This window comes from Lepidochelys kempii, chromosome 24 (assembly GCF_965140285.1).
Source record: "Lepidochelys kempii isolate rLepKem1 chromosome 24, rLepKem1.hap1, whole genome shotgun sequence".
In the NCBI taxonomy this organism is placed as follows: domain Eukaryota; kingdom Metazoa; phylum Chordata; order Testudines; family Cheloniidae; genus Lepidochelys; species Lepidochelys kempii.
Window position 1 is genome coordinate 9,632,220 of NC_136403.1, and position 13,036 is coordinate 9,645,255.

A 13,036-nucleotide genomic window follows, 5' to 3' on the forward strand; every position below is an offset into this window, starting at 1 on the left:
GATGGGGGAAATGAGCTGGGCAGAGCGCCCCTTACTAAGATGGCGGCGAGCGGCGGCTCAGCGAGGGGCGGGACCGGGTTACCGCCCTGTTTCCGCCCCGCACGGTAATGGCGGCAGCCGCGGCGGTGGAGGGGGAGGGGGCGTTGGGCGAGTGCGCATGTGCAAAGCTCCATGGAGAGAAAAGGGGGTGAGAGAGCAAGAGGGATAAAGGGAAAAAACAGGTAATGGGCCTGTGGGGAGCGGGGCTCCGCTGGCGTGGTTCGGCCCCTGTGACCCGGCTGGTGGGGAATGGGCCGGGGGGCGGCTGGCTGGGAGACGCCCAGACTGGGGGTGGCCCGAGGGTGGGGGTACAGGCCGAGCCGGGGGTGGCCTTAGGTTGGGGGAGGGGGTGGTACTCCCTCCCTCCCTCCCATCTTAGGGTCTCGGGGGGGTGCTGGTTGCACCCGGAACTGCGGTGCGTTGGGGACCCCTTGGGGCTGAGGGGTGCAGTCCCTCGTTCCTCCCGCAGCCCCCTGTCACCTGGCTGGGGCACGTTGCCCCCTTTGCGCCAAGTGTGCTGTAGCCCCCCTGACTGCCCCCTTTTGTGAGAGGCCATAGGGCCCCCTCAGTTCCCTTCTGGTATTATGGGGGTGGTCCCCTGCCCCCCCTCAGTACTAGGTGCTCTGCGAGCCCATTCACTGCTCTGAAGAGCTCTGGGCATCACCGCGGCGGTGATGAACAGGGTGTAAGGCCCTGGATAGACTAGAACCGAACAGCTGAATGCGAGAAGCAGGGGAGGTCCCAGTACAACCAGTGTATCATCACCAGCAATAGACATAGCTTGTTGCCTTAGTGCTATTGGCCTGGCCTCATCCTCCCTGGTCTCTGTCCCCTGGCTGAATTCCTACATGTGCTGGAGGGAAGCTTTTATTGGGGAATCTGTCTGGTGCATGTCAGACACCAAACCTCTTCTCTCCTCCCCTGCCAGGTGTGATTGGTCCATCCCTTCCCCTGAGTGCCCCTGTTAACACTAACCTGATGAACCTGAACCCTCCTTCTCTGTAATCCTCAGTCATTCATCAGCCACATCTTATCAGGAGCTGCTTAGCTGCCTGTTTCCTCCATGCACAATAATAAAGGCTTTTGTTGTTATCTCATATCGCTCACCACCACCCCCGCTGGGGGAATAGAACTGTTTGCGTTTCTGTGCTGAGTCTTTGTGGTGAGATGGTGTGCGTGCGTGCAGGGAATACACAGGGTGCTGCTTGCGCTCTCTTGCAGCCATGCCATCCAGGTTTGCACAGGGGCGATCTGTTATGATTGTGCTTCATTTATGTTTCCCTTTTATGTGGGCCTCCCATACAGTTTACTTTTCTGTTCTAATGTTTAGATTGCTGCAAACACAAAACAGACAAAGAGCTTACAGCTGCTCTAAACACAAAGTAACACTGGTTTAACTAAAGGTGTGATTTAAATTTGATGCAAAACCCTGTGTAGATGCTCTTAAAGTGATTTAAACCTGGTTTATATTGGTTTAGCTTTTCTTAGGAAACAGCCAGATGCAAGCTAAACCATGCAGCCAGTTTTAAAGTGATAGAAGTGTCCACCAAAGGATTTACACTGGTTTAACTGAAATTGGCTTCTAAACTGATGTGGGTTCTGTGTGCAAACAAGGTCTTATAGTCTTTTGCAGAAGTTGCACTGGTTTAATCAATCTTCACTGCTAAACTGATGTAAATCCCTCATGCAATGCTTATAACCAATGTTAAACCAATATATCTGTGTAGTTTGTGCATATAAACTTACTGACACAAGCTAAAGCAACATAAACCAGGTTTAAATCAAATTTAAAATGTCTATGCAGAGTTTTGCTCCTGTTTAACTAAATCAGTTTTTTAAAAAATGTCTTTAGTGCAATTTTGTTAGTAGATCAGGTCTTAGGCCAATATAATGCACAAGTTGACAGTTTCAGGCCATGTTGTGCAGTGTTGTTGTGGTGAAGATACCAGCACTGGAAGGCTTTGCACAGGAATTGGGTTTGAAAGCGGAGAGGTGAGGGGGGCTTTGCATGTATAACTGGTCTGAGCACAGGGAGTGGTATGGAAAATATGTGAAGCCAGGGGTGGGAGAAGGTGACAAAGCGAGCAGGTGAGAGAAAATGCAGAGGCAGGGGAAGAGCAGAGATATAGCCAGTGTCGCACTCCTGTTGAGTGTTAAATGTGAGGATGTGGAACTTGACTCAGGTGAGAGAATCCAGTGAAGTGGGGGTAGGTGTTGACAGCAGCAGATTACTGGTGATGATTTTAGCAGTAGCTCTAGACTGGAGAGGGAAGAGGTGAATAATACTTAACCCTTCTAAGCACACTCCTAAACTTGAGAGCTTTACAAACAAATCTCTCTATGGACTTTCCCTGAATCAACAAGAGGCTCATTTAAAATATCCTTGTACTAGCACCAGTGGAAAGTCTTCCAAATATCTAAGGCCCTGATCCTGCAATCTGCCCTGCGTGGGTGGACTCTTACAGTGGGCATTGCGGCTCCTCCTGGGTGTAAGGGGCCTCCTTGCAGTATCAGGGCCTAATTTATTAAACTAATCATGCGCTGCTTGTTGATACATTAAAAATAAATCAGTCGTGTGTGTGTGCGCGCACGTGTGCAAGGTGCACAAAAGTGAGTGCCCGACTGGCTGTGTTGTTTTTATTTAGCAAGAGTATTGACAGACTTCTGCCGAGGAACTTTCTACTGTTAGTGCATAGATATTGTGGTGAGATTAGCTTCTGCATGCATTTAAGTTGTTGCTGTTGGAACAAAACAGCTGCTATGTTAAACTTGGCCCATAACTTCAAAAAAAAAAAAAAAAGCCTGGGCCCAAGAGAAATGCCTTCAAGTGTTTTGAAAAAAGTTTGAGTGCAAACATTTGTTCAAAGGTAAATAGATGTTCCCCTGTCCTGTTTGAACCCCAAGCCTTGCACTATCAAGAATGTGAAAGTGAAGCTGTCATCCAGTGTCCAAGTGGGGAGAGATGATTGAAGGAAACAGAAGGTGAGGGGTCAGAAGTTTAAGATTTTGTTTTCGCTTCTGAAATGATTTTGCTGACAAACTCATGTTTCTGTGTGATCCTTGAAGTTGACTCTGTAACTTCAGCTTTGTTTAAAAAAATGTAAATAACAAAATAAGGTAAAGATTATTTTTTAAATGTTGGGTTTTTTTTTTTTGTGAGGGGGGGAGAGAGATGAGGAAAGGAAGATGGAAAAGTGAATTTAAAAAAGATCACACCCTTTCTCTACCACTCTGCATCTCTGAGCCATGTCCACTGGCTTGGTAGCAATGAGTTTTCACTCCTGTTAGGCTGCAGAGTGAATACGGCTTTGAGAGTTGGATCTTCTGCAGAGTCTTTATTTGAGGGGCTATCAATTGTTTGATAGATTGGTCTCGTCCTTAAATGATAGTGTCTAGTTACCAAACCATTTATTAACCTCTAACTGCAAACTTCCTACTCATAACACCTCGGCATATTAAAATGTGGTGCTACAATAGTACAAACAATAATTAATAACGATAATCTGTGTCTGGGGCTTGGCAAAGTCTGCTTGCTGGTGGTGAGTTAGCAGCTTTCCCTGGAGAGCAGGGTGGTGAGAGAGGCTAAAGGCATCGACTTATGTGGAATTCTTGAGCTCATGATTTTGTTATGTTTAATTTATTGAATGATTTTGGTCCTGGCTGCAGAGGAAATCCTCAGCAGTCGTGTTGGCCTGGGTTTGCAGCTTGTCCTTGTCGCAGCTTGTAGCCTGCCCAAGCAGTATTGGAGCGAAATTGGTCGCTCTTCACGCAGTTGGCCGAGCCCTGTGGTAGCCGCAGACAAGAGTTGTGTTGTCACATCTGCCGCTTGGAAAAGTTATGAGCAGAAGTAGCACTAGAGCTGGCATACAGGAAAGGGGGGCTCCAAAAAGATGCTGGGTAGGGGTACTGTAGCAGAGACCTCCATCCTCTTGCAGTGGCTGGGGTAGGGCTAGAGCTACCTTCTCCTGCTACCCCCACATAGTCATGAATCTCGGGGGCAGGAGGAGGGAAGAAGAGAGCACCTTCCTTCTGTTTCCCCTGGAAAGCAGGACTGCAAGTATATCACACATTCTGGTCCTAGCTGGAGGTGGCACAAAAAGCTGGTAGCAATGCCAGCACACGTAGCATTTGATTTATACCGAGCTTTTCATTCCTAAATCCCAAGGGGCTTTACAGCTGTGAGTGCAGTCGTCCCCATTTTACAGATGGGGCCACTGAAGCCAGAGGATATTGTGAAGGCCAAGGCTATGACAAGGTTATAAAAAGAACTAGATACGTTTCTGGAGAATAGGTCCATCAGTGGCAATTAGCCAGGTGTTCCTAGCAGCCTCTGTTTGCCAGAGGCTGGGAATGGGTGACAGGATAGCTCACTTGGTGATTACCTGCTCCGTTCATTCCCTCTGAGGCACCTGGCATTGGTCGCCGTCGGAAGACGGGACACTGGGGTAGGTGGGCCTTTGGTCTGACTCGGTCTGGCCGGTCTCATGTAATAACTGTCCCAAGGTCACACAGCCAGCGAATAGCAGAGCTGGCACTAGAATCTGGGGTCCTGACTTTGTCTGCTGCCCAGCCTGGGACCCTAGGCACGCTTCACGTGGGGCTCTGTCTTTCTCTGTGATGTCAAGGGTTTTGCAGTTAAGATGAATGGGACAGTTCACCCCTCTTGGCTCTTATTCCAGGGAGTCTGCAGACTCAAGCAGGCATCACTTATGCTTTGGTCAGGTTTTCAATCTTTTCCTGTGTCTGAAAGAGCTGGGAACGTTCTCTGAACGAAAGCTGGGTCTATAATGCCTAGCACGGAGTTCAGCCCCGCCCCCAGGCCTATCTATTGCCTATGGTAGGTAGAAGTGCTGGACCCTTCCACAGGTATCACCTGTGGATCTTGCCAGTGCCATCCCCTCTCTTATGTTGGCCTCTGGTCTAGTAGGTTTACTCGGACTACTAGATGACTGGTGCCTTTTTCAAGCCTTGTCTTTATTACGGGTGTAAGAGCTGGAAGGAATCCATGTTCAGCAGGAATCCATATACAGTATGGATGTCTTGTAGCTAGAGATCCAGGAGGCTCCTTTCATCAGGGATCTTTGAGAGTTAAAACAAAGTGCCACATCAGTCTCTTTTCTGGGTCTATCCCTTAAATTGCCACAATAGCATTAGAAAAAAAATAAGGCTTAACACTACAGGAGCGTCCTCTTCTTCAGTAAAATGTCTATTTACAAAATATGCTCCAGCTTTTCACTTTAATGGTCATTTATTTCCTGTTCAGTGAGTTGGCTAAAGAAAAAAACTTCTTGTCAGATACGTTAGTTCGCTTCCTCATTCTTCCTTCTTCCAGCTGTGGAAGATCATTCCAAAATATCACCAGAGAGAGAACACAGAAACAGGACAAGACAATGGTTTTGTTAGATCCGTTCCTTAAAGGGAAGCTGCCTTTTGCCTCTATCTGCAAACTTCTCACTGATAACACCTTAAATTATTAAAGTGGAATTTTTAAAATGCAGTATTGCCTTTCCATTCCCTTTTGCTTGTAGTTAACTTACTGCCTTTCCCACCCAGCTTGGACAATGCACTTGAACTAGTCAGTTTAATTTCTGATTCTAGTTAACTGCATTTTCAAGGTTTGGCTTGCCAGCATCCCAGGGGCATATTGATGTTGTGGGATGAAATGTTTTCAGGGGATTATTATAAATGTTTCCTGGAAACATTTCATGTAATTTAAGGTCATAAGGAAGCACTAGGTCATCTGCTCTGACCTACTAACAGCGTTGCCATCTATTGAGCACGTCTCCGGATATTAGTGTTTTTTCTTTAAGGCCAGCAAGGTAAGGGTATGTCTACATTTAAAACGCTATGGTGACACAGCTGCAGCACTTCAGTGCTCACTACAATGACGAGGCATTCTCTCATCGCTCTAGTTAATCCACCTCTCCAAGATGCAGTATCTAGGTCAACAAAAGAATTCTTCCATCAACCTAGTGGACTGTACACCAGTGGCTAGGTCATCATAGTACTGATATGTCTACACTACAAAATTCTGTCCACCTAATTTACATCAGCATCGAGCCACCGCTGCTTTTAGATCGCTTGTGTGTGTGCCCACTTCGCTTCTTGTGTCAGCAGTGTGTGTCCTAACCAAGAGTGCTTGTATTACTTGTACTTCCAGTGTAGGGCATTGTGAAATGGCTCCTGAAAGCTAGTACCAGTCGATTGGAAGCAGTCCAATGTCCACACTGACACTGTGTTGACACATTGACCATGACTCCATGCTGCTTGGGGATGTGGTGTTACTAAATCAACACAGAGAGGCATTTGGGCTGGTCTACACTGGGAACTTACATCGGCATAGCTACGTCTCTCAGGAGTGTGAAAAATCCACAGACCCTGAAAGACGTAGGCCTGGTCTACACTACCTGGTTAGGTCGACGTAAGCTGCCTTGCGTCATCCTAGCTACGGAAGTGCCTTTACTTCAATTTGGCTCCTGCCGATGTAAGTTCCCAGTGTAGACCAGCCCAAAGTCAAGTAAACACCCCAATAACTGGACCAACATACAGTATTCATCAATTATCACAGGGCAGCTCCAAATCCTTCACAGTTTATTTTTACAGTACCTCAGTTTGGGGAAAAAATATGGCCTGTCCCTGTCCCCTGACAGTTGAACAGTGTAAACCTAGAGTGAGCATCTGCATGCTGGGGTGAGCATTCCCATTGTAGTGATCTTATTTGAGAGGTTTAGGGACATTTCTTTGTCTGGTTTCTGTTACAGCCTTGGAACCGGCATTTGCTGCTTGTGGTAGGGGCAGCAGTAACTTAAGGGGCCAAATTGATCCTTGTCTTCAAGACGCTAAACTGGCTCAGGGTGTTGGGATAAACTCTGACCTCACAACGATAGGGATTAAACACAAAGCGTCGTGGTTTCACTTAGTACTTGGTTTTGAATTGATGTAGTGAACTGGTACAGAACTCTGAGGGGACGCTCTCAATTTGATTTGATTGATTTTTAGCTTGCATCAACCCCTTGCCAACTTAAGCTAAATCAATCTTTACCCTCTTAAGTTCTTTCCATCTAATGACTGTGTGGCACATCCTCTGTCTAAGGGACATATCTGGCCCCCAATACTCTAGTATCTGGGCATTTCACAATTTATCCTCACAATCCCCCAGTGAGGCAGGGCAGTGCTATTATCCTTGTTGTACCAATGGGAAACGGAGGCACAGATCAGCTAAGTGATTTTCCTAAGGTGTCACAGCAAGTCTGTGGCAGAGCAGGGACTTAAATCCAGTTCTCCCACATCCTAGGCTGGTGCTCTAGTCACCAGTCAACCCTGCACCTCTGCTGACAGGGATGCTGAGTCTCAGCCTGTTTTCGAGTGGGATTCGTGTCCTTGTCGCAGACGTTGTCTCATTTGATGTTATCGGCCCCCTGTTGGCTATCTCAGCTGAAGGGCCAAGCAATGAATGGTGTCATGGAGATGGCCCCTCTTTAATCAACTACAGCTGCTTCTTCCAGGGACTTGGAGAGGAAGCTGGAACAACTGCCGTCCATGCTGTCACCTTCCTACTGCTAAACCAGAGGGGTTTGGCATCCAGCGAGTCGGTTCATCTCCCTTCCCCAGCACTGTCCAAAAGCTGGTTGTGCCCCCCGCCCCTCAATATTAAAATCCTCTCTCCAAGGCTGGGGCTGGGAACCCAACAGCCCTTACAACAAACTGTGAGACTCGGGAGTCAGCCAGCTGGAGGGTAAAATCAATCATTTCCCTGGTTAGTGGCATGTTAATGAATGATTCATGTGCAGAGTACACTGAGCAAGGGTGATCTCTGTTATGCAACATGGAAGCAAGAAGCCTAAAATAAACAGCAGCCCAGGCAGCTGCCAACTAAAACACTTGAATAGGAGGAGAAGAGAAACAGAGCTCTAAAGAGACGCGCCAGGGAGCCGGGTGGATGAGGAGCAGAGGGGACGCTTGAGTTACTGCTCCAATTTCTCTGTGGAGACGGGGAGCCTGCAGAATTGAGAGCAGACTGTAAAAGGAGGCAGTATTCTCTGGTGCTCAGAGCAGGGCATTTGGGGCATGTCTTCACTTGGAAATAAGGTGTGTTCCTAACTTGTGGTAGCTTCCTAATGAAGCCAAGGCCGTTTGTAGCTTCTGCGTGTGTTAGCATGGCGAGGTGAAGGCTGTGGGGAGGCGAGGTGTATTTATGTGTATTCCAAGGGCTTTCTCACAGCTAGATGCAGTGAGATCTCCTTATGGTGTTACTTCAGTTCACTTCAAGCCGAGATTTGGCTATCCCAGAATCAGTATGTGCTGAAACAAACGGGGGCTTTTATTCGGCTGCCTGATCCCCAGAGGGCCTACCCTGAGTGCAGTGGAAGCAGGTTCTGCTGAATAATTATAGTCACACAAAAAGATAGCGGGGGGGGGTATAGAGGGGACAAAGTTGTGCTGTTAATTTTAGTGGGGACTAAGGGCCATCCAAATCCCTGAGGCAGCTTTGGAAGCCTCTGCTGAGATGGTTTCAGCTGAGATTTGAAACAAGCTGAGAAGTCAGTGAGGTGGAGAGAGACAGGTGCTGCAGAGGGGAAGGCACTCTCACTCCTGGTGGCAGAGGCAGCCCGAGTCAGATCAGCAGTGGAGTGGCAGCGGAGAGACATGGTCCAGGAAGTGAGATGGAGCAAGTCCACAGAGGGTGTTAAAAACAAGGAGGAGGATCCTGGATTGATTGGGGGGCTGGTGGAGGGTGTGAGAACAGAAGGCAGCTGTAGCAGAGAATGGAACTGCTTCTTTTGTGCGGTGCAGGGAGACTTTTGTCTGTAAGGCACTTGAAGATCCTTGGCTGAACAGTGAGTGATGGGGATAAAATAGAAGTAAGGCAGGTGATGGGGTTACTGCTAATGATCTAGGCCCCCAAAGGTGTCTCCTTAGGGTGTAACAGGAACCTTATTACTAGATAGCTCTAATTGTCTGTGGTGTTGCTCAGAGCACACAACAGGGTCCTGTCTCTGGCAGGAAGAACACTTTGGGTCTGGGACAATGTGAGCAGGAAGGAGTCATGGCAGAGGGAAAGCTGCCCTAAGCAAAGGGGCAGCACAGAAGGTGCAAAACCAAGAGGAGGAGAAGGAGGCAGAGCAGAAGGAAATGAGTGGAGGTGTGTGGAGGGTGAGAGGGTGCAGGGTCACCGAGTGGAGGTGTGTGGAGGGTGAGAGGGTGCAGGGTCACCGAGTGGAGGTGTGTGGAGGGTGAGAGGGTGCAGGGTCACCGAGTGGAGGTGTGTGGAGGGTGAGAGGGTGCAGGGTCACCGAGTGGAGGTGTGTGGAGGGTGAGAGGGTGCAGGGTCACCGAGTGGAGGTGTGTGGAGGGTGAGAGGGTGCAGGGTCACTGAGTGGAGGAGAAGGCTGACACAGTAAAAGCCATTCAAGGGGATTCGAGGAGGCAGGAGGAGAAGATGGTATTACCATGGAGCACTGGACACATACGTCATTTGGTACTGAGCTCCATACAAGATAAAAGTAGCGCGTGGTAAAGGGGGTGAAAGCTTGTAACTGATAGATCTCAAAATGTACTTGTTAATGGGGAATTATCAGATGAGGCTGGTTCCTAGTGGCACCCTGCAGGATTGGGTCTTAGCCCAGCACAGCCTCTTATTATTGTCAACACTCTAGAAGGAAATATAAAATCATCGCTGATCAAGTTTGCAGATGGCATACACGTTGATGGAGTGGCAATCAATGACATGTCACGTACACAGAGCCATGTGGATTGCTTGGTAAACTGAGTGCAAAGATCATGTATTTTAACACAGCCCAATGGAAGGTCCTACATCTAGGAACAAAGAACTCAGGTCATGCTTACCTACATTTGGGGGATGTATTCTGGAAAGCAGAGGCGCTGAAAAGGGCCTGTGGATCCTGGTGGAAACCAAGGAAAATGAGCTTCCAGCATGATGCTGTGGCAAAGAGCGCTAATGTGCCTCTTGGTTGTACAAGCAGGGGAATGTTGGGAAGGATTGGGCAGGTGGTGGTAACTTTGTCTGTGGCATTATTGAGACTATTTCAGGAATAGTGGGTTCTTTTTAAAGTGTGGACACCAGACCTGGAGGTTGAAAATTGATGGGAGGTCGGAAATGAGTTACAAGAATAATCCAAGGCCTGGCAAACCTGCTTTACAGTGAAAGTTAAGCAGCTCCATCTATTCAGATTATCAAAGAGAAGTTTGAGTGGCTACTTGATTAGTCTCTTAGGGGTTCCCAAACTGCGGGTTGTGACACAAAGGATACCAGGAGGTGGTGGTGAGACACTGAAAATCTACGGAGGGGTGGCTGTGCCAGACCTTCGTGGCGTTGTGTGGTGCCCACATCCGTACACGCATCACGCGTGGTGGGTACCGTGGTGGGTACCATTTTGTCGGCCATTATTGGGGAGAGGCAGCAATGCCCTTGGGGGAGGCTCAACGGGTAACTCCTCGAGGTCATTTTGGTGAGATCCCCTGGCAGGGGGAACCCATCCCAGTGTTCCAGCATGGGGCAGGAGTAGAGGGCCGGGCTAGGAGAATCAGCACCATGTGACAGGGACAATGCATAGATCCCCTGTGCCTTCTCCCCCAGCAGCTACTGGTACCTGGCACTGTCTGGGCCAGGCAGGCGCCTCTGGTACTGGGACAGGCTGAGCAGCTGCCTGTGGCATGAGTATGCACGCTCCGTCCACCTCAGCGCTGCCTGCACCTGGTATCAGTACCTCTCCCCGAGCCTGGCCAATACAGGCAACTACCCCCTTCTCCCTGACCCCAACAAGTCCTTTTCCCTACACTCCCAAACACCCCTAATGCCTCTTTCAGCTCAGCTAGCCACTCCAGCACCCAACCCCCCTTAGGGTCTCCCCCTCTTGCGGTTAAGACTTGGCCTTCTTCCTGCCTCCCCCATCAGTGTATTATGAGAGAAACTTCTGGGGGGCACCCCTGGTAGGCTCGCTGTCAACCCCTGGGCCCAGCCTGGAGATCGCATTGCCAGAGGTGATCCCAAAGAGGGTTGTGGCATGAAAATGTTTGGGAACCACTGGTCTATATGTATCTATGCAGGAAGAAGAGATCTGAGAGTAGAGAGTTCTTGGATCTAGCAGGCAAAGGCAGAACCAGGTGCCAATGGCTGGAAGTTTAAGCTAGACCCATTCAGACTAGAAATAAGGTGCATGTTTTTACCAGTGAGGGGAATTAACCTTTTGAACAACGTCCTGGGGATGTGATGGGTTTTCCATCATCTGAAAGTCAAGACTGGATGTCTTTCTAAGGAAAGCCAAGATACTGGGCTGGATGCAGGAAGCGCCATGTGACGTTCTCTGGCTGGAGTTATACAGGATGGCAGACAAGATGATGATAATGACCCTTAAATCTATGAATAGGCTGGCGGAGGAGAGGAGAAGGTTACTTTAAGCCAGGCTGGGAGAGACTGCAGCAGTGTCAAGGGAGAAGTGACTGGGTGCAATAAGAAGCTGGATATGGGTAGGAGGCTTGTCTACACCACGCAGCTTTTAGCGACAAGGCTGTGTCAACACAGCCTTGTTGCTAAAAGTCAGCATGTGTAAATGCTCTTTGTCAGTACTTTTGCTGACAAAATACCTCCAGCCCCACGAGCGGCGTTAGCTGTGTCGGCAGGAGAGTGCTCCTGTCGATAAAGCCGCGTTGACGCTGCCATTTGCGTCTTTTGTCTTTCGTGAGGGGGCTTTTTTAAGTACCCCTGAAAGACAAAAGTTTTGTCCACAACTTTGCAGTGTGGACATACCCAGGGAGAAGGAGATGAGAGTCTAAAATGGTGCCAGCTTGTGAGGCTGAGCGGTCGAAGGATTGTTCAATATCTCCACTCAGAGGAGGCAGCGAGAAGGCTAAAAAGGAAAGGCGAGCAGTTCTGTGCAGGGCACCCAAGAGTAGAGATTGCCAGGCAGCTAGAGGCTCTTGACTGGAGGAGGAGTGTGGGGTAGAGAGGGAGTTCTGTCAGTCCTCACTGTGTGGCCCCTGCCTTTGAGAATCTGTGTTCCTCCTTCCCCCAGAGTTTGGAAAACGAGGCTGTGAAGTGAGAGGCACAAGGGAGACTCTAAGACCTGCTCTTCTGATGCATAACAGAGCAAAGAGATGAAGGGGTAAGTACTGGAGAGACAGATGTGTCTTTATCCAGATGTTACTCTGCCACGGACCTGCAATAAGCAATAACAACTACAGAGCTGTGAACAGGTGGTCTCCAGATCCCTTCCCCTCTCAATGGCTCAACTTTCACTCTTTTGACTCAGTTGATGAGCTCTCTGTGAGGGTATGTCTGCATTGCCATCGGGACAGCATGTGTAGACATACCTGAGGTTGCTTGGATCCAGCAAACTGGCTACAGACAACAGCGTAGCCACTAGTCACGCAGCTCCAGTGCTAACGTGGTTAAGATGCTGCAGTCACGCCTCCTGATTGCAGTGTAGACACATCCAAGAAAGTCTTCTGGGCAGACGAGACCTGAATTTTTGATGTAAAAACACAAACAGTAAAAAAAAAGTAACTTTCACTGTAGCCGACCCAGATATGGAACAGAAAAGATGGTCATTGACTTCTTCCCCAAGTCTATTCCCCCTCCGGCTAATCACGTTGCACTTGGGGCTCCGCTTTTCAGAGCACCTGTGTTACTGACCCCATGTCACCAGCTACCACCGTGGAAGCCTTGTTGTGTTCTGTCCTCACTGGTGGCTTGTTCCCTTTGCAGACAGCAGAAAGCGGCTGAGACTGAAGAGGGCACTGTGCAGATCCAGGAAGGTGAGGGGCGACCTCCATCCCCAGCCTTGGGAGATTTTCCCCATGGCATTCTGCAGCCAAAGCTCTGCCTAGGAAAATGCCACAGTTTGGCACTGTTGTTCTCACTGTCGAGGCCCAGGGTGGGGTTCCCAGGGAATTGGTGATGCTGTGTCACCATTTCCAGTGCAGCTCAGGTTGGAGGTGCCGGGATCTCCCTGCCATCTGATGGCTGTCTGGCGGGCTG

At 49.0% G+C, this 13,036-nt stretch overlaps 1 protein-coding gene across 7 annotated transcripts in view; it reads left to right on the top strand.

Moving 5' to 3' along the window:
- Positions 1-13,036, top strand: part of USF1 (upstream transcription factor 1) — a 23,428-nt gene continuing 10,392 nt past the window's right edge. For 3 of the 7 annotated variants that reach the window (XM_073323438.1, XM_073323443.1, XM_073323444.1), the window contains exons 1-3: positions 111-221; positions 12,072-12,161; positions 12,764-12,813. In XM_073323438.1, the coding sequence (XP_073179539.1) occupies positions 12,154-12,161; positions 12,764-12,813 (58 nt within the window). In that variant the 5' untranslated portion in view covers positions 111-221; positions 12,072-12,153. The other 4 variants (XM_073323439.1, XM_073323440.1, XM_073323442.1 and 1 more) reach the window with 4 other exon arrangements.